This window comes from Muscardinus avellanarius (assembly GCF_963383645.1).
Source record: "Muscardinus avellanarius genome assembly, chromosome: 3".
Classification (NCBI taxonomy): Eukaryota; Metazoa; Chordata; class Mammalia; order Rodentia; family Gliridae; genus Muscardinus; species Muscardinus avellanarius.
In genome coordinates this window covers 140,242,128-140,267,784 of record NC_137788.1, presented here as the reverse complement: position 1 = coordinate 140,267,784, position 25,657 = coordinate 140,242,128, and the positions used below count along the sequence as shown (strand labels likewise).

Here is a 25,657-nt window from a genome sequence, read left to right as displayed (position 1 = left end):
TCTCCTTCCTCTGCGGCACCCTCACCTCCTCCAGGAAGTCCTCTGGGAATGACTCCTAGCTCATTCCTTCTTTGTCCTGCACCCTCCTCCTTCCACTTGAAGCCTCCCTCCAAGTAGCTCTGACCTCTGAGACAGGGATTCTAGGTTATGGCCACTGTATCCCATCAGAGATGGTAAGAGGGGCCGAAAAGAACAGAGGTGGGGGAAGAGATGCCGCCATCAGAGTTTCCAAAGCTCTGGCCAGCAGGGCCTCAGAGGCCTCTGTTAAGACAAGGGGGGTGCTGCCTGGCCTGCACAAGGCAGCCAGTGTGAGCCCCTCCCCGCCAGGCCCCACAGGAAACAGCAGGGCCCAGCCCCTCAATGGGCCTATTCAGACCCCAGCTTGCTGGAAAGTACCTCTGCTTCCTGCTGCCCTCCCACTCTAGCCAAACAAGCTGCGACTTTCTCCTCTGGGGAGGGGGCCGGGGCAGGTGGTTGAGTGGTTAGGGCCAGCCATGTCCTGCGTTCCGTTCCTGCTGGCCCAGAGCCCTGGCTTTGAACATGCCCCAGCAAGTTTATGGATAGCCTGGGTGCAAGGGAGTGTGGGTGGGCCCACTCCCACCCTGGGGAGGGAGACGCGCTCCCTTCCTCGTGGGTGGCAAGCAGGTCAATATTTAGCCAACGGGCTTTCTGGGGGGAAGGGGAGCCCTGAATCGTAATGTTTACCTCTTTCCATGATATAAATATTCTCGCTGTGGTCAACATCACCTGGCTCACAGAATTCCTGAAAATCTAACACTCAGCTTTGCCAGCTGCCATGAGCCTCTCCAGCCCCACCGCAGTGGAGGCTCCAACTTGCGGGACCGTGTACCCCACCCTCTGCCATGACTGTCCTCAGAGCAACGTGCTGGGCTTTACTGTTTTGGTTTGGGTGTCGTAGATTAAAGTCAGGGCATTCTACCCTGAGCTACACCTTTTGAGACTAAGTCTCACTAAATTACTGAGGCTGGCCGGGTGTGGTGGTGCACACTTATAATCCCAGTCCTTGGAGGCCAAGGCAGGAGGATCACAGGTTCGCGGCCAGCCTCAGCTACTTAGTGAGGCTTTCTGCAACTTACACCCTATTTCAAAATAAAGAATAAAAACTGGGGCTTAGGATATAGCTCAGAGGAAGAATGCCCCCAGGTTTAATCCTCAGTACTGCAAAAAAATAAAAATAAATTGCTGAGGCTGGTCTCGAACTTGCAATCCTCCTGTCTCAGCTTCCCAAGTAATGGGATTACAGGCATGTACTACGGAGCCTGCCATGTTTTACTCTTAAGAAGCGATGACCTTGCAGATACACTGCCACCATGGGCGCTCACCACCTGCCAGTTTCCTGGTGTGTCTGTCATTGGCATAAGTGGCGCCAGGGTGCTGGGCCTGCCAAGCCTGCGGGCTGCACCTGCCCGATGGTTTTGCATTCCTTCTTGGTCTCTTTAGCCCCAGACAAGGTTCTGCTGTTGCCAACAATGCTGGCAAGAGGAGATGCAGGAGAGGACTCCAGCTCAGCCCCGGGAAGAGCGATGTGTCCTGGACATCCCGCTTCAGGCGTGCGAGGCTCAGGCCCCTCCAATGGCAGGATGTCATCTGGCCCCGCTGGCCAGGGGCCAGCATGTGTGTGGCCGATGCCAGGTCATCCCTGTCAGGCCATCAGCATGTGCCTGTCTGCAGGGTTTCAGGGAAGCCCAACGGGGCTAAGGCTCCTTCTCACCCACCCCTATCAACCCCAGGCTTGGACACCTGCAGGCAGAGCCGAGGTTCTCTTTGGTACTAATCACTACAAAAGGAATGGACCCAGATACTGTGGCAGTGGCCTGGAGATCAAGGGAAGCTAATTTTAGGAAGCTGCCTGAAGAAAGTAGCAACTTAAAAAGAGAAGGCGTCCCCATGTGGGGCAAAAGGGGACCTGCACGGTGGCCACTAACCCCGGGCACACCTGGCTATGGCTTGCTGTCTTGGGAAGCCCTCCTTGGCCTGCCCAGCAGACCCTCGTTGCTCCAGGCCCTGTCTGCAGCCTCAGGCCCCTGCCTGGCTGGGGAAGGGGGACTCTGCTGTCAGCCCTGGCTCCTTGGCCGTAGGGAAACAAAGGGCCGGATCTGACTGCTCACCAGGGACTGGTAATAGCTCTACAGCAGGAAGCAATAGCGGGTAATGGAGGAAGTTTGGCCCATTTGGGTTCTGATGCTACACGTGGTTTCCATCTGGCCTCCAAGCCTTTGCTCCTTGGCTGACTCAGACCAATCGGCTGCCACCCCCGCCCCAAAGGCAGCTGGGAGAATGGCCTGCAAGGGAAGCAGAGCAGGGCCGCCTATCAGTCCCATCAGCAGACCCCAGCCCACAGAGAGGGACACGACACATCATGGTTGCTGGGGGGAGGGGACGTCCACACATGAGGACACTTTGGAGAAGGGAGTTGATCGGGGATTAGCTTGGATTGGGCTTGATTCCCTCGAAGCTCCACTCCCGGTGACTGTGACCACCAAGCCGGTGATCAGGCTAGGGATGGCTTTCCCGAGGGGCCAGATCAGGATGGTGATTCCTCTGGGGCCCAGAGGAGGAGAGCCATTGCTGCCAGCGGCCTCCAGACCTAGGAACCTCCAAGAAGGACACCTGAGCTTCTGGAGATGTCTGGGTCTGGCCACCTTCACAGCCAAGGCGAGGCTGGACACAAGGTGAGGCTGTGCCTTCTGGTGTCCAGAGCAAGCAGGTGCTGGGGACTGGTGATGCTCACGGGCATGCCACAGAGGGCACATGGGCATGGAGGCCCCGCCACCTCTGCAGCACCTCACCTCCTCCAGACACGCGTGTGAGCCTTGACCACGGCCCCTCTCTCCCCAGCCTCCTTCTTCGGTGAGAACCATCTAGAGGTGCCCGTGGCCACAGCCCTGAGCCACATAGACCTGCAGCTGCAATTCTCCACATCACAGCCTGAAGCCCTGCTCCTCCTGGCAGCAGGCCAGGCCGACCACCTCCTGCTGCAGCTTCGTGCTGGACGCCTACAGGTTGGTGACGTCCCCCCACCCCGAGGAACAGGTATAGGCTTCCTTCTGTAGATTAGCACAGTCCCAGCTGGCTATGTGACCTGTGCAAGGCACTTTCATCAGAGTCTCAGCTCTCCACTATAGGGGAGCCGCACCCTGAAAGTGTGGTCCTTCGTGAGCTGGCCCTCTGCTCTCAGCGCACGTCGGCCTCCCGTTCCCCAGCCATCTGTGCCACCCAGCCATGCCTGCCGCACCCTTCCCAGCTCAGGGCGTGCCCCCTGGTGCTTAGCCCCCCCAGGGCCCCTTTCCTGGGTCCCATAGCCCCCAGGCATCCCTCTGATGACTGCAGACACCTTGCATCCCCACTGTCTGTCCGTGGTAGTAACAGGGCCAGTACTGCCAGCCAAGCCTCTTATTTTTTCATTTCATCTTTTTTGGGGGACAAGGGAGGACTGCAAATCAATCCCAGAGCACTCTACCACTGAAATGCATTTATCTTTTATTTTGAGACAGAGCCTAGCTAAATTGTAGTCTGGCCTCGAACCTGTGGTCCCACTGCCTTAGCCTCCCAAGTAGCTGAGGTTATAGGTGTGTGCCATTGCACCCAGCTCCCATTTCATCCTTTAAGATGTATAGCCAGGCATGGTGGCACATGCCTGTGATCCCAGTACTTGGGAGGCTGTAACAGGAAGATCACGGGTTTAAGGCCAGGCCCAGCAATGTAGTGAGACCCTCTGCAATTTAGTGAGGTTTGTTGGTTTGTTTGTATGTTTGGGGGTTTTTTGTATGCAGTCCTGGGGATTGAACCCAGAGGCACTCTACCTCTGAGCTGCATTCTCAGCCCAAATTTGTTTTTTTTTTATTTTGAAACAGCATCTTCCTAACTTAGGAGGGCCTTACGAAATTGCTGAAGCTGGTCTTGAACCTACAAACCTCCTGTCTCAGCCTCCCAAGTACTGATATTACCATGTGTGCCCCCATGCTTGGCTTGAGTCTCTGTCAAATTTAAAAAATAGAAAGGGCTGGGGTTGTATTTCAGAGGTAGAGGCCCCTAGGTTCAATCCCAGCACCACAAAAACAAAAAATAAAAAGACAAGCTTTATTAACAGTGAGCCTTCTGGCTCTCTGAGTCTTCCTTCCAGGCATAAAGAGTTTGGGAAAACAGATTTTTATTTTGTTTGGTTTTGTTTTGTTTTGTTTTGTTGGCACAGGGGATTGAACCCAAGGGGTATTCTACCTCTGAGCTATATTCCTAGCCCTGTTTTACTTTTCATTTTGAAACAGAGTCTTGCTAAGTTGCTGAGCGTCTGACTTAATTTCTGAGGCTGACTTTTTAAGCCTGTGTGGTTCTCCTGTCTCAGCCTCCCAAGTACTGACTGGGATTACAGGTGTGCACCACTACACTAGGCTTATAGTTTTCTTTTGTTATTTTGTTTTGCAATACTGGGGACTGAGCTCAGGTTCCCATGCATGATAGGTAAGCGCTCTACCACTGAGCTACATCCCAGCCTGAGAACCTAGGTTCTTAGTCCAGATTTGGGGGACTGATTCTGTTTCAACACCCCAGCAGGGAGAGGCCCCGGGGCCTGATCAATCTGCTGCTGCCATTGCTCCTCACTGCCACAAGGTGTCACTGTTGAGCCTTGACCTGGTGCACTCTGGCATGGATGCATTGCTGGTGCCAGGACCCCATGATGGCACCCCACTTGACTCCCACCGTCCCTCACTCTTCCACCTCCCATCCTGCTATGTGTGTGAGCACTGGCCAGAGCCAGTTCTGGTATCAGTGTCATGGAGGCTTCATGGAGGCTTCCCCTGCCCCAAGTCATAGAGCTTTCCTTCATAAATCTTCAAAACTCAGAGCATCATCCTATTGCAAGAGTGAGCCCGGCTGCCTTCAGTGACCCCCAAGGTGTTTGTCCTACTTAGAGGGACTCATCAGGGGATCCCCAGGTACCCATTATTCCAGAGGTAGACTTTTCTAGATTCCATGGTGGTTTTTCTGGTACCTCTCACCCAGGAAAGAGGGCGGAAATAGAAACATAGCAGTAGATTTTTTTTTTTTTTTTTTTTTTTTTTTTTTGGTGGTGATGGGGATTCAACCCACGGGCATTCTACCTCTGAGGTACACCCCTAGCCCTATTTATTTTATTTTATTTTTTTATTTGGCACTGGGGATTGACCCCAGAGGCATTCTACTTCCAAGTTAAATCCCCAACCCGATTTTATTTCTTATTTGGAAACAGGGTTTCACTAAATTTTGGAGAACCTCGCTAAATTACCAAGGCTGGCTTCAAACCTGTGATCCTGCTGTCTCAGCCTCCCAAGTACGGGATTACAAGCATGCACCACCACACCTGGTTCCTGCTTTTTTGTTGTTTGTTTGTTTGTTTGTTTGTTTAATTTGGAAACAAGGTCTCGCAAAGTTTCTGACAGCCTCATTAAGTTGCTGAGGGTGGCTTCAAACCTGAGGTGCCTGTCTCAGCCTCCCAAGTACTGGGGTTACAGCAGTGTACCACTGCGCCAGCTTCAGTTTAATCTTTAGGAGAGCACCCCCTATGTGGGCAGAGACCCTACCTGATCCCCACCAGGGCCCCGAGCACAGCCAGGCCTGGCGCAGAGCTCACCTCGCTGAGCGCTCAGGGGATAAGTACAAACGTCAGGAAGGCAAGAGGGCCGTGCAGTACTCTGAGCCCCTGTCTCCTCAGGTCAGACTTGTCCGGGACCAACAGGAGCTGGAGCTGCAGACCCCGGCAGAGACGCCGCTCAGTGACTCCAGCCCCCACGCCGTGCGGCTCACCGTCACAGACAGCGGGGCTGTGCTGTCAGTCGACGGGCTCCTGAATGCCTCTGCCCCCATCCAGGGAGCCCCCCTCGAGGTCCTCTATGGGCTGTTTGTGGGGGGCTCTGGGAGCCTCAGCCTGCCCTACCTGAAGGGAACCAGCCGGCCCCTGAGGGGCTGTCTCCACACAGCCACCCTCAATGGCCGAGGCCTCCTCCAGTCTCTGACCCCTGACGTGCCAGCGGGCTGTGCCGAGGAGTTCTCCGCCGGTGACAACGTGGCCCTGGGCTTCTCTGGGCCCCACTCGCTGGCCGCCTTCCCGGCCTGGGCCACTCAAGACGAAGGCACCCTGGCATTCACACTCACCACCCGGAGCCAGCATGCGCCCTTGGCCTTCCAGACCGGGGGCCGGCATGGGGACTTCATCTACGTGGACATATTTGAGGGCCACCTGCGGGCTGTGGTGGAGAAGGGCCAAGGCACCGTGTTGCTCCATAACAGCGTGCCCGTGGCAGATGGGCAGCCCCACGAGGTCAGCATTCACATGGACACCCACCGGCTAGAGATCTCCGTAGACCAGTACCCCACACGTACCTCCAACCGCGGGGTCCTCAGTTACCTGCAGCCACGCGGCAGTCTCCTCCTCGGGGGGCTGGACACAGAGGCCTCTCATTACCTGCAGGAACACCGCCTGGGCCTGGCCCCCCAGGCTGCCAGCGCCTCCCTCCTGGGCTGCATAGAGGATCTCAGTGTCAATGGCCGGAGGCAGGGGCTCCGGGAAGCCTTGTTGACCCGCAGCATGACAGCTGGCTGCAGACTGGAGGAGGAGGAGGAGTACGACGAGGAGGGCTACGAGGAGGGAGGTGAGGTCACCTCCACCGTGACGCCCGAAGTCTGGCCAGCCATGGAGTTGCCTGAGCCGTGCGTCCCCGATCCAGGGCTGCCTCCCATCTTTGCCAATTTCACCCGGCTCCTGACCATTAGTCCACTAGTGGTGGCCGAGGGCGGCACAGCCTGGCTGGAGTGGCGCCACCTGCAGCCCACATTGGACCTGACCGAAGCCGAGTTGCGCAAGTCCCAGGTACTGTTCAGCGTGAGCCGGGGAGCGCGCCACGGGGAGCTGGAGCTGGACATCCCGGGTGCCCAGGCACGGAAAATGTTCACGCTGCTGGACGTGGTGAACCGCAAGGCCCGCTTCGTCCACGACGGCTCTGAGGACACCTCTGACCAGCTGGTGCTGGAGGTGTCGGTGACTGCACGGGTGCCTGTGCCCTCCTGCCTGCGGAGGGGCCAGACTTACTTGCTGCCCATCCAGATAAACCCTGTCAATGATCCGCCCCGCATCATCTTCCCACACGGCAGCCTCATGATGATCTTGGAGCACACGCAGAAGCCACTGGGGCCTGAGATTTTCCAGGCCTACGACCCAGACTCTGCCTGCGAGGGTCTCACCTTCCAGCTCCTCGGTTCCTCCGCCAGCTTCCCTGTAGAGCACCGAGACCGGCCTGGGGAGCCGGCCATGGAATTCTCCTGCCGGGAGCTGGAGGCAGGCAACATCGTCTACGTCCACCGCAATGGCCCCACGCAGAACCTGACATTCCGGGTCAGTGACGGGCTGCAGGCCAGCCCCCCAGCCACACTCAGGGTGGTGGCCATCCGGCCGGCCATCCGGATCCGCCACAGCACGGGGCTGCGCCTGGCCCAGGGCTCGGCCGCACCCATCATGCCTGCCAACCTGTCGGTGGAGACCAACGCCATGGGGCAGGACATCAGCGTGTTGTTCCGAGTCGCCAGCACCCTGCACTTTGGGGAGCTGCAGAAGCAGGGGGCCGGCGGGGCGGAGGGTGCTGAGTGGTGGGCCACTCAGGCGTTCCACCAGCGGGATGTGGAGCAGGGCCGCGTGCGGTACCTGAGCACTGACCCACAGCACCGCACCGAGGATGTCGTGGAGAACCTGGCCCTGGAGGTGCAGGTGGGTCAGGAGACTCTCAGTAACCTGTCCTTTCCAGTGACCATCCAGAGAGCCACTGTGCGGATGCTGCGGCTGGAGCCCTTGCAGGCTAGGAACAGCCAGCCAGAGGCCCTCACCACGGCCCACCTGGAGGCCACTCTGGAGGGGGCGGGCTCCGGCCCCAGCACCTTCCACTACGAGTTGATTCAGGCTCCCAGGAAAGGTAACCTCCAGCTGCGGGGCACGAGGCTAGCAGATGGAGAAGGCTTTAGCCAGGAAGACCTGCAGGCTGGCCAGGTGACCTACGGGGCCACGGCCCGGACCTCAGAGGCAGCGGAGGACTCCTTCCGTTTCCGCGTCTTGTCTCCGCCACACTTCTCCCCACTCTACACCTTCCCCATCCACATCGGTGGGGACCCGGATGCTCCCGTCCTCACCAACGTCCTCCTCATGGTGCCCGAGGGTGGTGAGGGTGTCCTCTCCGCTGACCACCTCTTCGTCAAGAGTCTCAACAGTGCCAGCTATCTCTACGAGGTCATGGAGCTACCCCGCCATGGGAGGTTGGTTTGGCGGGGAGCACAGGACAAGACCACCGCAGTGACATCCTTCACCAACGAAGACCTGCTGCAGGGCCGGCTGGTCTACCAGCACGATGACTCCGAGACCACGGAAGATGACATCCCCTTTGTGGCTACCCGCCAAGGGGAGGGCAGCGGGGATGTGGCCTGGGAGGAGGTGCGCGGTGTCTTCAGAGTGGCCATCCAGCCCGTGAACGACCACGCCCCTGTGCAGACCGTCAGCCGCATCTTCCACGTGGCCCGGGGCGGGCAGCGGCTGCTCACCACGGAGGACGTGGCCTTCAGCGACGCTGACTCAGGCTTTACTGATGCTCAGCTGGTACTGACCCGCAAGGACCTCCTCTTTGGCAGCATTGTGGCTGTGGACGAGCCCACACGACCCATCTACCGTTTCACGCAGGAGGACCTCAGGAAGAGACAGGTCCTGTTTGTCCACTCAGGGGCTGACCACGGCTGGCTGCAGCTCCAGGTGTCTGACGGGCAGCACCAGGCCACCGCCATGCTCGAGGTACAGGCCTCAGCACCCTACCTCCGCGTGGCCAATGGCTCCAGCCTCGTGGTCCCTCAAGGAGGCCAAGGCACCATTGACACGGCTGTGCTCCACCTGGACACCAACCTAGACATCCGCAGCGGGGACGAGGTCCACTACCATGTCACAGCCATCCCTCGCTGGGGGCAGCTGCTCCGGGCTGGCCAGCCAGCTACGTCCTTCTCCCAGCAAGACTTGCTGGATGGGGCCGTTCTCTACAGCCACAGTGGCAGCCTCAGCCCCCGTGACACCCTGGCCCTCTCTGTGGAAGCAGGGCCAGTGCAAGCAGATGTCACCCTACAGGTGACCATTGACCTAGAAGGCCCCCTGGCCCCACTGCAACTGGCCCGGCACAAAAAGATCTACGTCTTCCAGGGGGAAGCAGCTGAGATCAGAAGGGACGAGCTGCAGGTGAGGAGCTGGGGGTGGTGAGCGGGGGTGTGGGCCAGACAGAGGGCCCGCCATCCAGCCTTCTGCCGCACCTGCCTGTGTGTCTGGGATGAGTGTGCTGGCTTTTGGGTTACATGTGTATACATGCCTTGAGACCTATCCACGCTGTGGTCCCATGGTACCTGGGAGTCTGTTGTACATACATCTGCCTCTGAGTTGTGGATGCCTCCAGATGCCATGGCTAACCATGCAGATTCCTGGGCTATAGCCAGACCCACGGAATCTCAGAAGTGGAGCCCAAGAGTCTATATTCGAGTAAGTTAACTGGGAACCTATGATAAGTACTGCTCTTTGGGGCCTGCTACCTGCATGTCCTCGATTCTTTTCTCAGAGCCCATTCCAGAACAGAAGAGCTGCTAGCCACCCAGGGGCCTCAGAGAGCAACCACAGGCCGTCTGGTAGGCCTGCTGACTTGCTCTGTGAGAGCTGGTGTCGCTAGGAGGGGTGTGGCTCCCTCTGGTGGTAAATGGTGGTACTGCCTGGGCTGGGAGCAGAGGCTCGGGAGCCTGAGTGGGTGGAGCGGGTCCTCTGTGTGTGACTGAGTCTGGGTGTGCATGATGCGTACCTCTCTGATGGAGTCTGTGTCTCAGACCTCTCACCTTGCAACTGTGAGTGGGGTGCTATGCACCCCCTGGGCCACTGAGCCATCCCGGTGAGCCCTGTGAGTGAGCAGCAAGGGCAGACCAGAGCCGTGTGGAGATTCCGCCTCTTCTGGCTCTAGGGTCACAACAACCTCCTCTGTGGCCCCCTCTAAGTCCCCACGGCCCTCTGTTGACCAGGTGGCCCAGGAGGCAGTGTCACCGGCAGACATCATGTTCTCAGTGAAGAGCCCCCCAAGGGCCGGCTACCTGGTGATGGTGTCCCACGGTGCCGCGGCGGACGAGCCGCCCAGCCTGGACCCCGTGCAGACCTTCTCTCAGGAGGCAGTGGATGCGGGCCGGGTCCTGTACCTACACTCACGCCCCGAGGTCTGGCGCGACGCCTTTTCCTTGGACGTGGCCTCGGGCCTGGGAGCACCCCTGGAGGGCATCCTCATGGAGCTGGAAGTGCTGCCCACGGCCATCCCCCTGGAGACACAGAACTTCAGCGTCCCCGAGGGTGGCGCGCGCACCCTGGCCCCCCCGCTGCTCCGCGTCACCGGGCCCTACTTTCCCACGCTGCCCAGCCTCGAGCTGCAGGTGCTGGAGCCACCCCGGCACGGGGCCCTGCAGAGAGAGGAGCAGCCTCAAGACGGGAGCCTGGGCACCTTCTCCTGGAGAGAGGTACAGCTGTCAGGAGGCGCTGGGGCTGCGGCCCAGCCCTGGAAGCAGAGTGGAGGACCCTGGGGATGGGGCTCTGTACAGACAAGAGATGGGGGGGCACGTCATGTAGAGAGCACCCAGCCTTATGCTTCATCTCATTTCTCCTTCTGGGAGATAGAAACTACTCTTGTCAGCCAGCCACACCCTGTAATCACGGCAATGGGAGGTCGAGGCAGGGGATCTCAGGATTGAGGCCAGCCTCAGGCACTTAGCAAACCTTCAGCTACTTAGGCATCGAAATAAAAAATAAGATCTGGGCATGGCGGCACACGCTTATAATCCCAGTACTTGGGAGGCTGAGACAGGAGGATCACAGGTTCATGGCCAGCATCAGTTACTTAGGCCCTCTGCAACTTAATGAGACCCTGTTTCAAAATTTAAAAATAAAATAGAGCTGGATGTGGTGGTGCACACTTATAATTCCAGCATGTGGGAGGCAGAGACCAGAGGCTTGCAGTTCCCATACAGCTTCAGCTGCGTAGCAAGGCCATTTGCAACTCAGACCCTGTTTCAAATAAAAGAAAACTAAGCTGGGCATGGTGATGCACGCTTGTAATCCCAGCATTCGGGAGGCTGAGACGGGGGGATTGTGGTTCGCAGACAGCCTCAGCTACTTAGTGAGGCCCTCTGCAACTCAGTGAGACCCGGTTTCAAAATAAAGAATAAAAACTAGGGCAGGAGGTGTAGCTCGAATGCCCCTGGGTTCCACCCCCAGACCCGCAAAAAAAAAAAAAAAAAGACTAAAAAAAATATAGGGCTGGGGTGTACCTTGAAGCGTAGAATGCTCCTGGGTTCCATCCCCAGTACTGCAAAAAATAAATAAATAAAAAGTAAATAAATAAATAATAATCTGGACATGGTAAGTGCATGCTTGTAATCCCAGTACTTGGAAGTCTGAGATAAGAGGATTGCAGTTTCATGGCCAGCATCAGCTACTTAGTGAGGCCCTCTGCAACTTAATAATAAGACCCTGTTTCAAAATAAAAAAAACTAAAATAGGACTGGGGATATAGCTCAGAGGTAGACTGCCCCTGGGTTCAATCCCCAGTACCACTAAATAAATAGATTTTAATTAACTGCTTTTAAATTAACTAATTAATTTAAAATTAGGCTGGGGTGCAGCTCAGAAATGATATTCCCTAAAGTTTAATCCTCAGTACCAAAAAAATCAAAGCAACAAATCCCACTTTCCACCCATGGAAGCTGAAAGAGTGAGTCTCCTCCGACCCCCAAGAGCAGGGCGTGAGGGGCCGGCTTGCGACCAGCCTGGGTCTACCCGTAGGTGGAAGAGCAGCTGATCCGCTACGTGCATGACGGGAGCGAGACCCTGACAGACAGCTTCGTCCTGGTGGCAAACGCCTCAGAGATGGACCGCCAGAGCCATCCTGCGGCCTTCACCGTCACCATCCTGCCTGTTAACGACCAAGCCCCTGTCCTCACCACCAACACGGGCCTGCAGGTAAGACCGTCCCTGGGACTGCGCCCATCTCTGCTCCTAGAAAGAAGCGGGCCTCCTGCTTCCCAGCACATATGCCCCCTTCTGGGAGCCTCAGTTTCTTCCTCCTTTGCAAAATAAGGCCCCTACTACCTGCCTCAGTAGTTTGTTGGAAGGAGAGATGCGATGTTGTGATTAAAAAAAATACAGGTAGCCGGGTGTGGTGGTGCATGCTTGTAATCACAGCATTCAGGAGGCTGAGACCAGAGGGTAGCGGTTCACGGACAGCCTCAGCTACTTAGGCCCTCCACAACGCAGTGAGACCCTGTTTCAAAATAAAGAATAAAAAATTGGGCAGTGGGTATAGCTCGGAAGTCGATTGCCCCTGGGTTCCATCCCCAGACACGCAAAAAAAAAAAAAAACAAGTGTTAGGTTTTATAACTGGCCACCCTGGGCTCACATAAAGTAACATAAGGCTTTTCCTATGACTCAGGACCAAAACAACTGACAAAATTTCTTCCAAGTTCTTACCGGTGGGCTTCGGCTGGGGAAAAGTTAAGCTCCTCCCTCTCCCTTCCCACCAACCAGCAAAGGCCACAGAGGGGCTCAGCAAGCTTCTCCCATTATCCCAGGCAGAGCAGCGGTGCCCCCCCCCCCGTTCTGCACAGCAGGAAGCTGAGGCCCAGACGGCATAGAACTCCAGAGTCACAGAACTCCAGGGTCACAAAAGCAGTGACAGAGCAAGTGTGGCTGGACCAAGCCCACAGGACACAGCGGGGAGATGGGCAGGGTATTGGGTGCCAGCTTCTAGGGTATAGACAACCCCACCATGAGTGATATGGAAAGTGCCAGGCTGGGCATAGTGGCACACACCTATAATCCCAGCTACTTGGGAAGCTGGAACAGGAGGATTACAAGTTCAAGGTCAACCTGAACAACTTTTTTTTTTTTTTAAGATTGCTGTCTCAAAACAAAATAAAAAGGGCTGGGGATGTAGCTTAGAAGTAGGGTGTCCCTGAACCAGGTGTGATGGTATATGCCTGCAATCTCAATACTTGGGAAGTTGGCACAGAAGGATCACGGGTTCAAGGACAGCCTCGGCAATGTAGTGAGATTCTCAGCAACCTAGTAAGACACTGTTTCAAAACTTTAAAAAAATTTTTTTTAAAGTACTGGTAGAGCCGGGCGTGGTGGCGCACGCTTGTAATCCCCGTGCTTGGGAGGCTGAGACAGGAGGATCACAGGTTCGAAGCCAGCCTCAGCTACTGAGTGAGGCTCTCAGCAACTTAGTGAGACCCTGTTTCCAAATAAAATATAAAATAGGTTGGGGGTATAGCCCGGAGGTTCCATCCCCAGTACCACAAAATAAATAAATAAATAAATAAAGGACTGGTAGTACACCTCGGAGGTAAAATGTCCCTGGTTCAATTTCCAGTACCATACACACATACCCAAAAAAGTAGAGTTCTCCAGGGTTCAATCCCCAATACTGGAAAAAAAAAAAAAAGGAGTTTCTAGAAGAGGGCTAACTTGGGCTGTTTCTGACATGGGGCACTGAGGCTTTGTGGTATAGCATGAACCTGTAGGGAGCTGCAGGTGGTGGGGAGGCCAAAGGAGGCCTGGAACTAAGACTGGGGCTGCTTAGGAGGCCCTAGACCTGAGCTGCTGTGTGGACATTTGGCCACCAGGTGGTGCCATCCATTCATGTTTGCTCCCCAGCCCAGGGCGGAAACATCTTCCTGGAGCCGAAGGAAAGAGGCCCCAGGAACCCCCGGGGGCTCTGTTTCTTGTGTATAGCCTCCTACCCCCACCCCAACACTGCCCCTAAGTGCTCGACCCACTAGGACACACAACAGCTTAGAAGTGGGACCCAGCTCTGATGTGAGTGGGGTGCCCTAAGGGTCTCCCCTTCACTTTGAGCATGGGGAGGGCTGTGACTGCCAAAAACACCTACCCAGTCCCAGTGCTGCCTCAGTGCTGCAGGCCACAGCCCTCGGCCCCTCAGCTGGAAGGAGAGCTTACTTCCAAGTATCCCAGGCAGCTCCAGCCAGACGTACCATGGCAGGTAGGAAGGGAACTCCCCCCAACACTGCGCAGGGAACACCGCAATGCCATGGCGAATCCTGAGGAGGTCCCAGGTCTAGGAAAAAGAAACTCTTCCCAGGACTCTGGGGACCTTGGCTTCTGTGGCAGAAAAGAATCTCAGCGCGCACCAGTCAGAGACAGAGAAAGGTTTTATTTGAGAAATATACGTTCAAGAGAGGGTGAGCTGCCCTTGCGGTTTTTACAATCCTTCTTTTATAGAGGACCTCAAGGGGCGTGTGGCAGGGATAGGGTGACATGGGGTGGTTGGTCTCCTTTTTTTTTTTTTTTTTTTCAGTACTAGAGATTGAACCCAGGGACACTCTACCTTTGAGCTACACCACCAGCCCTATCTTTATTCTTTCTTGAGAATAGAACCCAGGGGCATTCTACCTCTGAGATATACTTCCAGCTTTTTTTTTTTTTTTTTTTTTTTTTTTTTCCAGGACCGGGGAAAGAACCCAGGGACATTTGGCCTCTGAGCTATAGCCCCTGCCCCCTATTTTTATTTTTTATTTTTTTGAAACAGGGTCTCACTAAGTTATGGAGGACCTCACTTAGTAGCTGAGGCTGTCCATGAACCATAGTCCTCCAGTCTCAGCCTCCCAAATGCTGGAATTACAAGCATGTGCCACCATGCCTGGCCCAGCTTTATTTATTTATTTATTTATTTATTTATTTATTTATTTATTTATTTGTGGTACTGGGGCTCCTGGAAGCCCTTCTACCTCCGGGCTATACTCCCAGACCTATTTTATATTTTGAAATAGGGTCTCATAAGCCAGCGCAGCTGGCTTCGACCTGCACGATCCTCCCGTCTCCGCCTCCCAAGCGCGGGGATCACAAGCGTGCGCCACCGCGCCTGGCCACAGCCTTATTTTTTATTCTTTATTTTGAAACAGAGTCTCACTAAGTTGCAGAGACCCTCACTAAGTAGCTGAGACTGGCCACGAACCGCGATCCTCCTGTCTCCGCCTCCCAAGTAGTGGGATGACAAGTGTGCGCCACCACGCCCAGCTTTGTAACAAGTGTGCGCCACCGCGCCCAGCTTGGTAGCCCCCTTTCTTTGAATCCTTAGATTCTTGCCATTTCATTGGTGGGCGCTGGGTGATACCTGGGCTTGACAAATGGTGAGACTTCTTTTGGCAGTTCTTTATTTGCCAAAGAGTCCGGGAAGTTCATGTGTGAAGATGGGCCTTTATGATTTTATTTTTTATTTTTTTTTTTTTTTGGTGGTACTGGGGGTAGAACCCAGGGGCTTTTCTACCTTCAGGCTATACTCCCAGACCTATTTTATATTTTGTTTGGAAACAGGGTCTCACTAAGTAGCTGAGGCTGTCTTTGAACCTATATGATCCTCCTGTCCCAGTCTCCAAACTCAGGGATTACAAGCATGTGCCACCATGCCAGGCAGCCATTATGATTTAAAGTGTGGCCTATTGAGGGCCTTTGCCTAAGAAAGTAGACCCTGTAAGGTGAAGTTAAGGATTATTAAGTTTCTAGATTTTAAAGCTATAGTTTCAGCCAGGCGTGGTGTACTTGGGCCTGTAATCCCAGTACTTGGGAGGGTGAGACAGGAGGATCACCTTAACTTTGAGGACAACCTTAGCAACTTAGTGAGGCCCTCTGCAAGTTAGCAAGATCCTGTTTCAAAATAAAATAATAAAACAGGCTGGAGGTGTAGCTCAGAGGTTGAATGTCCCTGTGTTCTAACCCCAGAACCGAAATATAAATAAATAAACTAATTAAACAAATAAAACTATATTTTTAGCTGGTGCGGTGATGCATGCTTGTAATCCCAGTACTTGGGAGGCTGAGATGGGCAAATTGCAGGTTTAAGAACAGCCTCAACAAGTAGTGAGACTCATCAACCCAGTGAGACACTATTTCAGAGTAAAAATGTAAAAATAGGGATGGAGGTGTAGATCTGAGGTAGAATGCCTCTGAGTTCAATCCCCAGCACAATTAATTCAGTAATTAAACAAGAAACTAATCTGTAGCATCCCTTTCTTCCCAATTCATCTTTTTCCCGTGCTACCTCACTACCAGTGAGACAGAGCCACGGGGGCAGCCCTGTTGGCCGGGGCTGGGGTCTCAGGAGGGTGAGGACTGCTGAGGGCTGGGCAGGTCAGCGTCGGGTTCTGGCCCTGAAGGACAAGCAGTTAGGTCAGGTGGAGAAGAGGGAGCCTGAGCTGAGGCCGTGCAACGGGGGAGGTGAGCGGGGGAGCCTTGATGCAGGGGTCCAGATGGCCCAGGCCTCCATGCCAGCGAGGGCTCAGCGCAGGACACTGCAGCCTCGTGGCAGAAGGGCACTGAGCTTGGCAGGGGCAGAACCTTCACAGGCCTGTGTCTTCAGATGTGGGAGGGGGCCACTGTGCCCATCCCCACCGAGGCCCTTAGGGCCACAGACGGTGACTCAGACCCCGAGGACCTGGTCTACACCATCGAGCAGCCCCGCAATGGCCAGGTAGTCCTGCGGGCAGCGCCAGGCACCGAGGTCCGCCGCTTCACGCAGGCCCAGCTGGACGGCAGGCTCGTGCTGTTCTCACACAGAGGTAGGTGCCCGGGGTCCTGCTGCCCACGGGGTCCCTGAGGGTGGGAGCCGTCCTGGGCCAGCAGGACCCAGCTGCACCCCTGTCGGCAGGAGTCCTGGACGGAGGCTTCCGCTTCGACCTCTCCGATGGCAAGCACACTTCCTCCGGACACTTCTTCCGAGTGACAGCCCAGAAGCAAGTGCTCCTCTCGCTGGAGGGCAGCGGGAGGCTGACCGTCTGCCCAGGTGGGTCTGGGTGTTCCGAGTAGAGGGGTTGGGCTGGGGGCCCACCAGGACCCTGTGGCCTCTCTGGTGCTCACACAGCTGGTCAGACTCCAGGTCAAAGCTGACAGTGCCTCTTGCCTTCCACAGAAACCGCCCAGCCCATCAGCAGCCATAGCCTGAGGGCCAGCTCCAGCGCAGGCACAGACCCCCGCCACCTGCTCTACAGGGTGGTGCGGGGCCCCCGGCTCGGACGGCTGTTCCATGTCCAGCAGGGCAGCGCTGGGGAGGCCCTGGTGAACTTCACTCAGGCCGAGGTAAGGGCTGGACTCTGCCTCTACTTCACAGGCTCCTTCCAACCCCAGGGGGCTGTGGTGCCTGTGGATACACAGCTGGGCATGGGGACCAGCACCATTACAGACCTGCCCTGGGCCTGCCTGGGCCCTGTGTCTCCTGCCCTTCAGGAGCTGCCAGGATGTAGGGCATTCACAGTTGTGAAAAAAAAAATTAGGGGTGTAGTTCAAAGGTAGAATGTTCTTAGGTTCAATCCCCAGTACCCCCAAAAAAGGGGAAGCTGGTGCCAGGCCTGGTGGTACACACTTGTAATCCCAGTACTTAAGAGGCTAAGACAGGAGGATCTAAGGTTGAAAGCCAGAACATGATAATGTAGCAAGACCCTATTTCAAAAAATAAAAAATAAAAATGCCTGGGGGTATAGCTCAGTGGTAGAGTGTCCCTGGGTTCAATCCCCAGTACCACAAAAAAGGGAGGGCTGGATATGTAGCCCAGTGGGAAAGCACTTTCCTAGCATGTATGAGGCCATGGGTTGATCCCCAGCAACAACACACACACACAGACACACACTCACTCACTTTCTCTCTCTCACACACACACACACATACATCAGTAGAGGCAGACAACTAGGCTGCTGGGATCGCAGGGCTCCTGTGCTAACGGGGCCTGTGGGGCCAGCAGCCATCACTTAACCAGACACCACTGAAAGGGCAGAAGGTGCCGTGGGTCCCAGACAGCCCTGACTCCCTCCAGCAGCAGAGCAGAAGCTCTCCCAGGACAGGGAGAGGTCAGATGGGCGGGCAGTACCCTTGCTCCTCCCATGAGCGACCCAGCACATGATCCCAGTGAGTTCTGGGTAAGGACAGATTTGGGGGCCAGGGATGATGGCCACTCAGGAACTCAGCACTCTGGTGCTGCCCCAGGTTTCTTGAGAGGGGCCCTCCCTGACCCTTGAAAACAATGGGGCACCACCCCCCAGTTTCCTTCCTAGTCTCAGGAGGCCCTTGAGCCTCTGCACAGGCCTCTCCACCCCTGCAGGGGCGTGTGCCCCCTGAGAAGCACCAGTGACATGCAGAAGCCCAGCAAGTGCCCAGCCGGCCTCTGCCCCGCGCATGGCTAGATGGGGGAGGAGGCGGCTTTCTCCTTAAGCCTGGGGGCTCTAGGCCAGAGGCTGGTACGGGCCACGCTCACCTCTGCACTCTGAGTCTCCAGGAGCCTTGTCACCGACTCCCAAGAAGGGAGAGGCACAGGACCAGGCTGTGAGTGCCCCTTCCCCACCCCTGGGTTCCCAGTTAACCTGGGGCTTCCCCCACACCCTAGCAACCTGAAGGACTAGACCAATGGCCACCAGGGGGCGAGACTGGCAGTGCCACCAAGAAGAGGCTACGTGGCAGAGACGCCCTCCTCCTCAGGCACAAGGGACTGAGCAGCGCCATAAGAGCGCCCCTGTGCAGTAATCAGGTGTCTCCACTGTTCAGATAGGGAAACTGAGGCTCACGGAGGTCACGTAGTTTTATGCAGAGCACACAGCTAATAAGAAGCAAAATGAGGACCGCCTTCCAACTGCTGAGCACACTGCTTGCTCCCACCCACAGCCAGCCTCCCGCGCCCACCCACCGCTGGGGGCGCCATTCCCTTCCTGCCCCCCCATCAGCCTGGGCCAGAGGTGATGACGACTGGCAGTCCTTCAGTCCTTGCGGGCCACATCTGTCCCACAGATGTGTTTTATTTGGCCACACGTTGTACTTAATATTTTTTAATGAATTGTCAACATAGATCCTGCAGGAGATTTCACAAAAGCCGGACTTCCCTCTGCTTAAAAGGCCTGTGTTCCCTGTTGTAGGAAACCACTGAGGGGCAGCTGGCTCCCTTAGCTCACGGGACGTGCTCCCCACGAAGACCAGCTCACTCCCCACGCCCGCATCCCCACACACCCACAGTTTGCACATCACAGGTCCTGCTCAGCTTACGTCTTACTATTGCACAAGTCCTGTTTTTCTGAGAGAAAGAAAATTATTCCCTGTGCCTGCTAAAAGGTGAAAACAAGATAAACCAAGGGGGAAAGTGTGGTTTGGAAGGGAGAGGGAACATATTTCCTTATAGAAGCCAAGAATGTTCCTTGGTGTTTAGCATCCAAGCAAGCCTGACAAACAGCAGGCGTGCGTCAGGCACAGTGGCCTGTAAGCCCCCTACTTGGGAAGCTAAGACAGGAGGACCACAAGTTTGAGACCTCCACATGCTAACTTAGCAAAACCCTGTTTCAAAATTTTAAAGTTATACTGCTAGTGAATGCCTATAATCCCAGGATTTGGGAGGCTGAGACAGGTGGATTGCAGGTTCACAGCCAGCCTTAGCAACTTAGTGAGACCCTCTTTGAAAGTAAAAGAATAAGCCTGGCACGGTGGCACACACTTGCAATCCCAGCATTCCGGAGGCTGAGACTGGAGAGTCACAGTTTGTGGACAGTCTCAGCTACTAAGTGAAGCTCTCTGCAACTTAGTGAGACCTTGTTTAAAAAATAAATAAATAAAGAGCCGGGTGTGGTGGCGCACGCTTGTAATCCCCGCGCTTGGGAAGCGGAGACAGGAGGATCGAGCAGGTTCAAAGCCAGCCACACTGGTGTAAGAGACCCTGTTTCAAAAAATATAAAAATAGGTCTGGGAGTGTAGCCCGGAGGTAGAAGGGCTTCCAGGAACCCCAGTACCACCAAAATAAATAAATTAATAAAAATAAAGAGCCGGGCATGGTGGTACACACTTGTAATCCCCATGCTTGGGAGGCGGAGACAGGAGGATCACTCAGGTTCGAAGCCAGCCTCCGTGGGCTTAAGCCAGCCTCCGTGGGCTCCTGTTTCCAAATAAAAAATATAAAATAGGTCTCGGAGTATAGCCCGGAGATAGAAGGGTTTCATCCCAAGTACCATCAAAAAACAAATAAAGAAAAAATAGGGTTGGGGGTGTAGCTCGGAGGTAAAATGCCCCGGGTTCTACCCCTAGAACCACAAAAAGATAAAAGAATAAAATCGGGCTGGGTGGAGGTATAAAGCCCCTGAGTTCCATCCCCAGTACTGCCCCCACACATACAACACACACACACAGTCAAGGAGCTGGGCATGGTGGTACACACTTGAAATCCCAGTTCTTGGGAGGCTGAGACAGGAGGATTGCAGGTTCACAGACAGCCTGAGCTACTTAGTGAGGCCCTCCACAACTTAGTGAGACCCTGTTTCAAAATAAAGGACAAAAAGTAAGGCTGGGGGTGTAGCTCGGAGGTAGAATGCCCCTGGGTTCCATCCCCAGTACTGCAAAAATAAATAAATAAATAAAACAAGGACAGCCTCAGCAAGTTTGAGACTCTCATCAACCTAGCAAGACTCTGTTTTTTCAAAATAAAAATAAGATAGGGCTAGGGGTGCAGATGGGTTGTTGACTGTGAAGAGAGCGGGAAAGGGGGAAAGAGGCAGAACACGGCAGCTGCCTTCTGGATGCTATTTAGGAGGATCCTGAGCGGAGAGCCCCAGCCGACTGCACCCCACAGCCTCTCAGAGCCACCACGACCTGAGAGAGCTAGAGAGGAAAGCTCCCAGAGGGCGGGGCTCCCAGAGCGGGGGCTGTTCCCGAGGCTGGTCTAGGGTTTATATGCTTCCTTGCGTCTCCTTTCCCAGGGCATCTCAGCGGCCGGCTGTGTCCTGGGGTCTGCACAGCGCATTTGCACAGCGCCCTTCTTGGAGTCTCCTCCCCTGGGTTGGGCGTCCGGCGCTGTTTCCTGGGCTCTCTGGGGAATCTCCCAGGAGCAACTGGAGCTTGTGAAGCTCTGCTCACTCCCAGGAAACTTCTGATCTCACTGTCACTTGACATTTGGGGAGATCTGGTCTGCTCAGGAGATTGGGAAGTTAGTTAGCATTTTTGTTGCTTCTCAGGAAATCTGCCCTATCTGCCTAGTTTTTCTGCTTCCTCAGTAATACACACACACACACACACACACACACACACACACACACACAATTAAAAGAGCTGAGGGTGTAGCTCAGTGGTAGAGTATCCCTGGGTTCAATCCCAATACAAAAATACAAAAAAATAAAAAATAAAATCCCAACACAAGAAGAGCATCACAAGAGATGTGCGCCAGGTGTGTGGTGAGCCCTGCAGAGCAGTACTGGTGGGCAGCCCCGAGCAGGCTTGGCTGGGAGCGTGGAGGCCCTCGAGCCTAGGGTCACCGTAGCACTTGGGAAGCTGAGGCAGGAGGACACAGGTTCGCAGCCAGCCTCAGCAATGGAGTGAGCCCTCTGCAACTTAGTGAGACCTGGTTTAAAAATAGGGCTGGAGGATTAGTGTAGTTAGAACTCCCCTGGGTTCAATCCCTAGTACCACAAAAACAGGGATCTGGAGGTGTAGCTCAGCGGTTAGAATGCCCCTGGGTCCTTCAGAACAATACGTACACACACACACACACACACACACACACACACACACGATGGAAGAAAAATAGCACAGTTGAATGATGAAGAGAATGATCCCAGAGGAAGAGGAACTGATCCCATAAGATAAATAGGCATGGTGGCGCATGCCTATTACACTGCAGTATTTGGGAGGCTGAGACAGGAGGATCACAAGTTCAAGGCTAACCACAGCAACTCAGACCCTGTTTCAAAATAAAAGATAAAATGGGGATAGGGATGTAGCTTGGAGGTAGAATGTCCTTGGGTTCAATCTCCAGTACCAAAAGAAAAAGAAAGAGAGCCAAAGGAGGGGATCTTCACTAGGCAAGGGAGGAAGGACGTGAGGACACCCGAGTGCCCAGTGCCTGTGCCAGCCGCGGGGTGCATGGTGGCCGGGCCTGCCCGTCACTCCCAACATTGGTGTCTTTTTCAGGTATATGCTGGTAACATCCTGTATGAGCATGAGAGGCCCCCAGAGCCCTTCTGGGAAGCCCAGGACACTGTACAGCTCTTGCTGTCCTCACCCCCGGCCCCTGACGTGGCTACCACCCTCGCTGTGACTGTGTCTTTTGAAGCTGACTGTCCCCAGCGCCTCACCCGCCTCTGGAGAAACAAAGGTGAACCCCAGAATGAGCTAGAGGAGGTTGGGGGGACACGGGGAGAGCCCCCACAAGGAGGGAAGCAGGCCAGGTCTGTCCCAGCCCCCAGGATCTGGGAGATTATAGGAAGAGAAGGTAGGAGGCTCTGAAGTCAGAGGGGGACACAGTCCCATCCTAGCCTGAGGGGAGACACTGCCTTATCCCAGAACCTTTTCTGAGGATCCATCCAGACTGGACCTTCATAGCTCATGTTCCTCCTCCAGGTCTCTGGGTCCCAGAGGGCCAGCGGGCCAAGATCACCGTAGCTGCCATGGACGCCTCCAACCTCCTGGCCAGCATCCCAGCGCCCCAGCGCCCAGAGCACGATGTACTCTTCCAGGTCACGCAGCTCCCCATGAGGGGCCAGCTGCTCGTGTCTGGGGAGCCCCTCCATGCCGGGAGGCCCCACTTCCTGCAGTCCGAGTTGGCCGCAGGGCAGCTGGTGTATGTCCACGGTGGCGGGGGCACCCAGCAGGATGGCTTCCGCTTCCAAGCCCACCTCCAGGGGCCAGCTGGGGCCTCAGTGGCGGGACCCCAGATCTCAGAGGCCTTCACCATCACCGTGCGGGATGTGAATGAGCGGCCGCCTCAGCCGCAGGCCTCTGTCCCGCTCCGGCTTACCCGGGGCTCCCGTGCCTCTGTCTCCAGAGCCCAGTTGAGCGTGGTGGACCCGGACTCGGCTCCCGAGGAGATCGAATATGAGGTGCAGCGGGCGCCCCACAATGGCTTCCTGAGCCTGGCAGGAGGCAGCCCAGGGCCCGTGGCCCGCTTCACACAGGCCGATGTGGACGCAGGACGGCTGGCCTTCGTGGCCAATGGAAGCAGCGTGGCCGGGAGCTTCCAGCTGAGTGTGTCTGACGGGGCCAGCCCGCCCTTGCCCATGTCCCTGGCCGTGGACGTCTTGCCATCCGCCATCGAGGTGCAGCTGCACGCGCCCCTCGAGGTGCCCCAGGCATCAGGGCGCTCCTCACTGAGCCGGCAGCAGCTCCGGGTCCTTTCAGATCGGGAGGAGCCAGACGCCTGGTACCGCCTCACCCAGGGGCCCCAGTACGGGCATCTGTTGGTGGGCGGGCAGCCTGCCTCGGCCTTCAGCCAGCTCCAGGTGGACCAGGGCGAGGTGATCTTCACCTTCACCAACCTCTCCTCCTCTCATGACCACTTTGAAGTGCTGGCACTGGCCCGGGGTGTCAACGCGTCAGCCACGGTGAATGTCACCGTGAAAGCCCTGTTGCACATGTGGGTGGGCGGGCCGTGGCCCCAGGGTGCCACCCTGCTCCTGAACTCCACTGTGCTGGATGCCGGCAAGCTGGCCAACCTCACAGGCAGCGTGCCCCGCTTCCGGCTCCTGGCAGGACCCCGGCACGGTCGCGTAGTCCGTGTGCCAAGGGCCCGGACCGAGCCCCAGAGAGACCAGCTTGTAGAGCAGTTCACACAGCAGGACCTGGAAGATGGGAGGCTGGGGCTGGAGGTGGATAGGCCCGAGGGGAGGTCCCCCGGCCCGGCCAGGGACAGCCTCACTCTGGAGCTATGGGCACGGGGGGTCCCGCCTGCCGTGGCCGCCCTGGACTTTGCCACTGAACCCTACAATGCAGCCCGGCCCTACCGTGTGGCCCTACTCAGTGTCCCTGAGGCAGCCCACACGGAAGCAGGGAAGCCAGAGAGCAGTACGTCCACGAGCCAGCCGGGCCCCGCGGCATCCAGCCCCATCCCCGCCGTGGCCCGGAGCGGCTTCCTGGGCTTCCTGGAGGCCAACATGTTCAGCATCATCATCCCTGTGTGCCTGGTCCTCCTGCTCCTGGCGCTCATCCTGCCCTTGCTCTTCTACCTCCGCAAACGCAACAAGACGGGCAAGCACGACGTCCAGGTCCTAACTGCCAAGCCCCGCAACGGCCTGGCCAATGACACAGAGACCTTTCGCAAGGTGGAGCCGGGCCAAGCCATCCCGCTCACAGCAGTGCCTGGCCAGGGGTCCTCACCGGGGGGCCAGCCTGACCCAGAGCTGCTGCAGTTCTGCCGGACACCCAACCCTGCCCTCAGGAATGGCCAGTACTGGGTATGAGGCCTGGCCTGGGCCCCGATGCTGACCAGGCCAGGGCCAGACTTGCCCACACCCCAGGCCCCATGGCTTCCAAGCCCTGGTGCCGTCTGAGTACCCCCAGAGCAAGAGAGACCTGGAGATGCCAGGGGTGGGCGTAGACAGTCTTAGGGTCCTGGACAGAGCGCAGTCGAGTGCTGGAGTCACCCTTGGCTCACTCCACGCTGGAGGCAGGTGGAAAGCCGGTCCCCTGTCCTGGAGCTGGTTTAGGCTGTCAAAGCCAGGGTGACCCTCCAGATGGTTCAGGATTCTGAGTCCTGCTCTAGGATGCCAAGAGGTTAAAGAAGAACGAGTGCCCTGGGGAGAGGAGGGACAGAGGGGGACGATTCCTGGCTTTTCCACCCCAATCCAGGCCTCCCTTTGTCTTTGCCTCAGGGTACAGGGAAAAATTCTTCATCCTCTGGTGTTTTAGTGAGATGGTATTCCCTGACACAGAGGGCAAGGGGAGAGAGCTCCTCTATTCTAGAAGGTAAAAGCTGATAGAATAATATATTCAGGGTGCAGGGTGGGTTGTTGCTCAGGGGGTGATTTATTTAAGGGGGATTGCAAGGAACTATTTAACATGGTGCTGGACTGGCTGGGCCTGATGGAGCTACTGGGGGCATCAGATGGAGGGTCTGAAGCCAGTTCACTCCCAGAACCCCACCGTGATGGGCCGAGGGCAGAGCAAGCACTGGCGCAGACTTGACTTGGGAGTGCTGGGGCAAGGGCCACCGCAGCACCTGTGCTCCCCTGAGGACTAGGGAGCAGGCAGTGGGGCACTTGGCTTCTGGAGGCTAGATAAACGGTGTTTTGGAGGCTCCTGACAGCTGTGCATTGTTTGTGTCTGACTGTGCACTGGGCCCTTGCCCACATCAGCCTCATTCCGCCAGGGCAGGCCATCTGGCCCAGCCTAGACAGTGGGATGCAGAACCTGGCAGAACCCTGAATCTCCACTTCCTGAGGCCTTGCAGATCTTTGTCCCTACCCAGGGCGGCAGGTGGACCAGTCTTGTTTGAGATGCAACCCAAGTCCTTAGGTTAAGTAGAGAGAGGCTAGGTCCTTCCTCTACTAGAAATGTCAAGGGAAAAATACAAATAAATGCTCCCAGCCCTAGATTTCTTAGCCTGCGTTTTGGCCTCCACAGCCCTGTCCTTCCTCACTCCCTTCTCAGGTGGTTGGAGCAGCAAAGGGGACTGGGGTGGGGGGGACATGAGGACACCAAGCCTGGGACGTGGTGTCAAGAGGGAGGATGCAGGGGACGGCTCCAGTGCCTCCCCTCAGCTCCTGTGGAGGAGGATTTTCTATAAAAGACCCCCGCTGTCTCCACCCTCCTACAGGAGGGCA

At 56.1% G+C, this 25,657-nt stretch overlaps 1 protein-coding gene across 1 annotated transcript in view; it reads left to right on the top strand.

Moving 5' to 3' along the window:
• CSPG4 (chondroitin sulfate proteoglycan 4) overlaps positions 1 to 24,295 on the top strand; it is a gene marked incomplete at both ends in the record, with an annotated part of 42,211 nt that extends 17,916 nt beyond the window's left edge. The window contains 9 exons of the mRNA XM_080693387.1: positions 2,860 to 3,023; positions 5,711 to 9,253; positions 10,072 to 10,554; positions 11,876 to 12,052; positions 16,468 to 16,666; positions 16,756 to 16,890; positions 17,017 to 17,183; positions 22,032 to 22,215; positions 22,461 to 24,295. Of these exons, the coding sequence (XP_080549513.1) occupies positions 2,860 to 3,023; positions 5,711 to 9,253; positions 10,072 to 10,554; positions 11,876 to 12,052; positions 16,468 to 16,666; positions 16,756 to 16,890; positions 17,017 to 17,183; positions 22,032 to 22,215; positions 22,461 to 24,295 (6,887 nt within the window). The remainder of the gene's footprint in view (positions 1 to 2,859; positions 3,024 to 5,710; positions 9,254 to 10,071; positions 10,555 to 11,875; positions 12,053 to 16,467; positions 16,667 to 16,755; positions 16,891 to 17,016; positions 17,184 to 22,031; positions 22,216 to 22,460) is intronic.
• Positions 24,296 to 25,657: the final 1,362 nt, after the last annotated feature.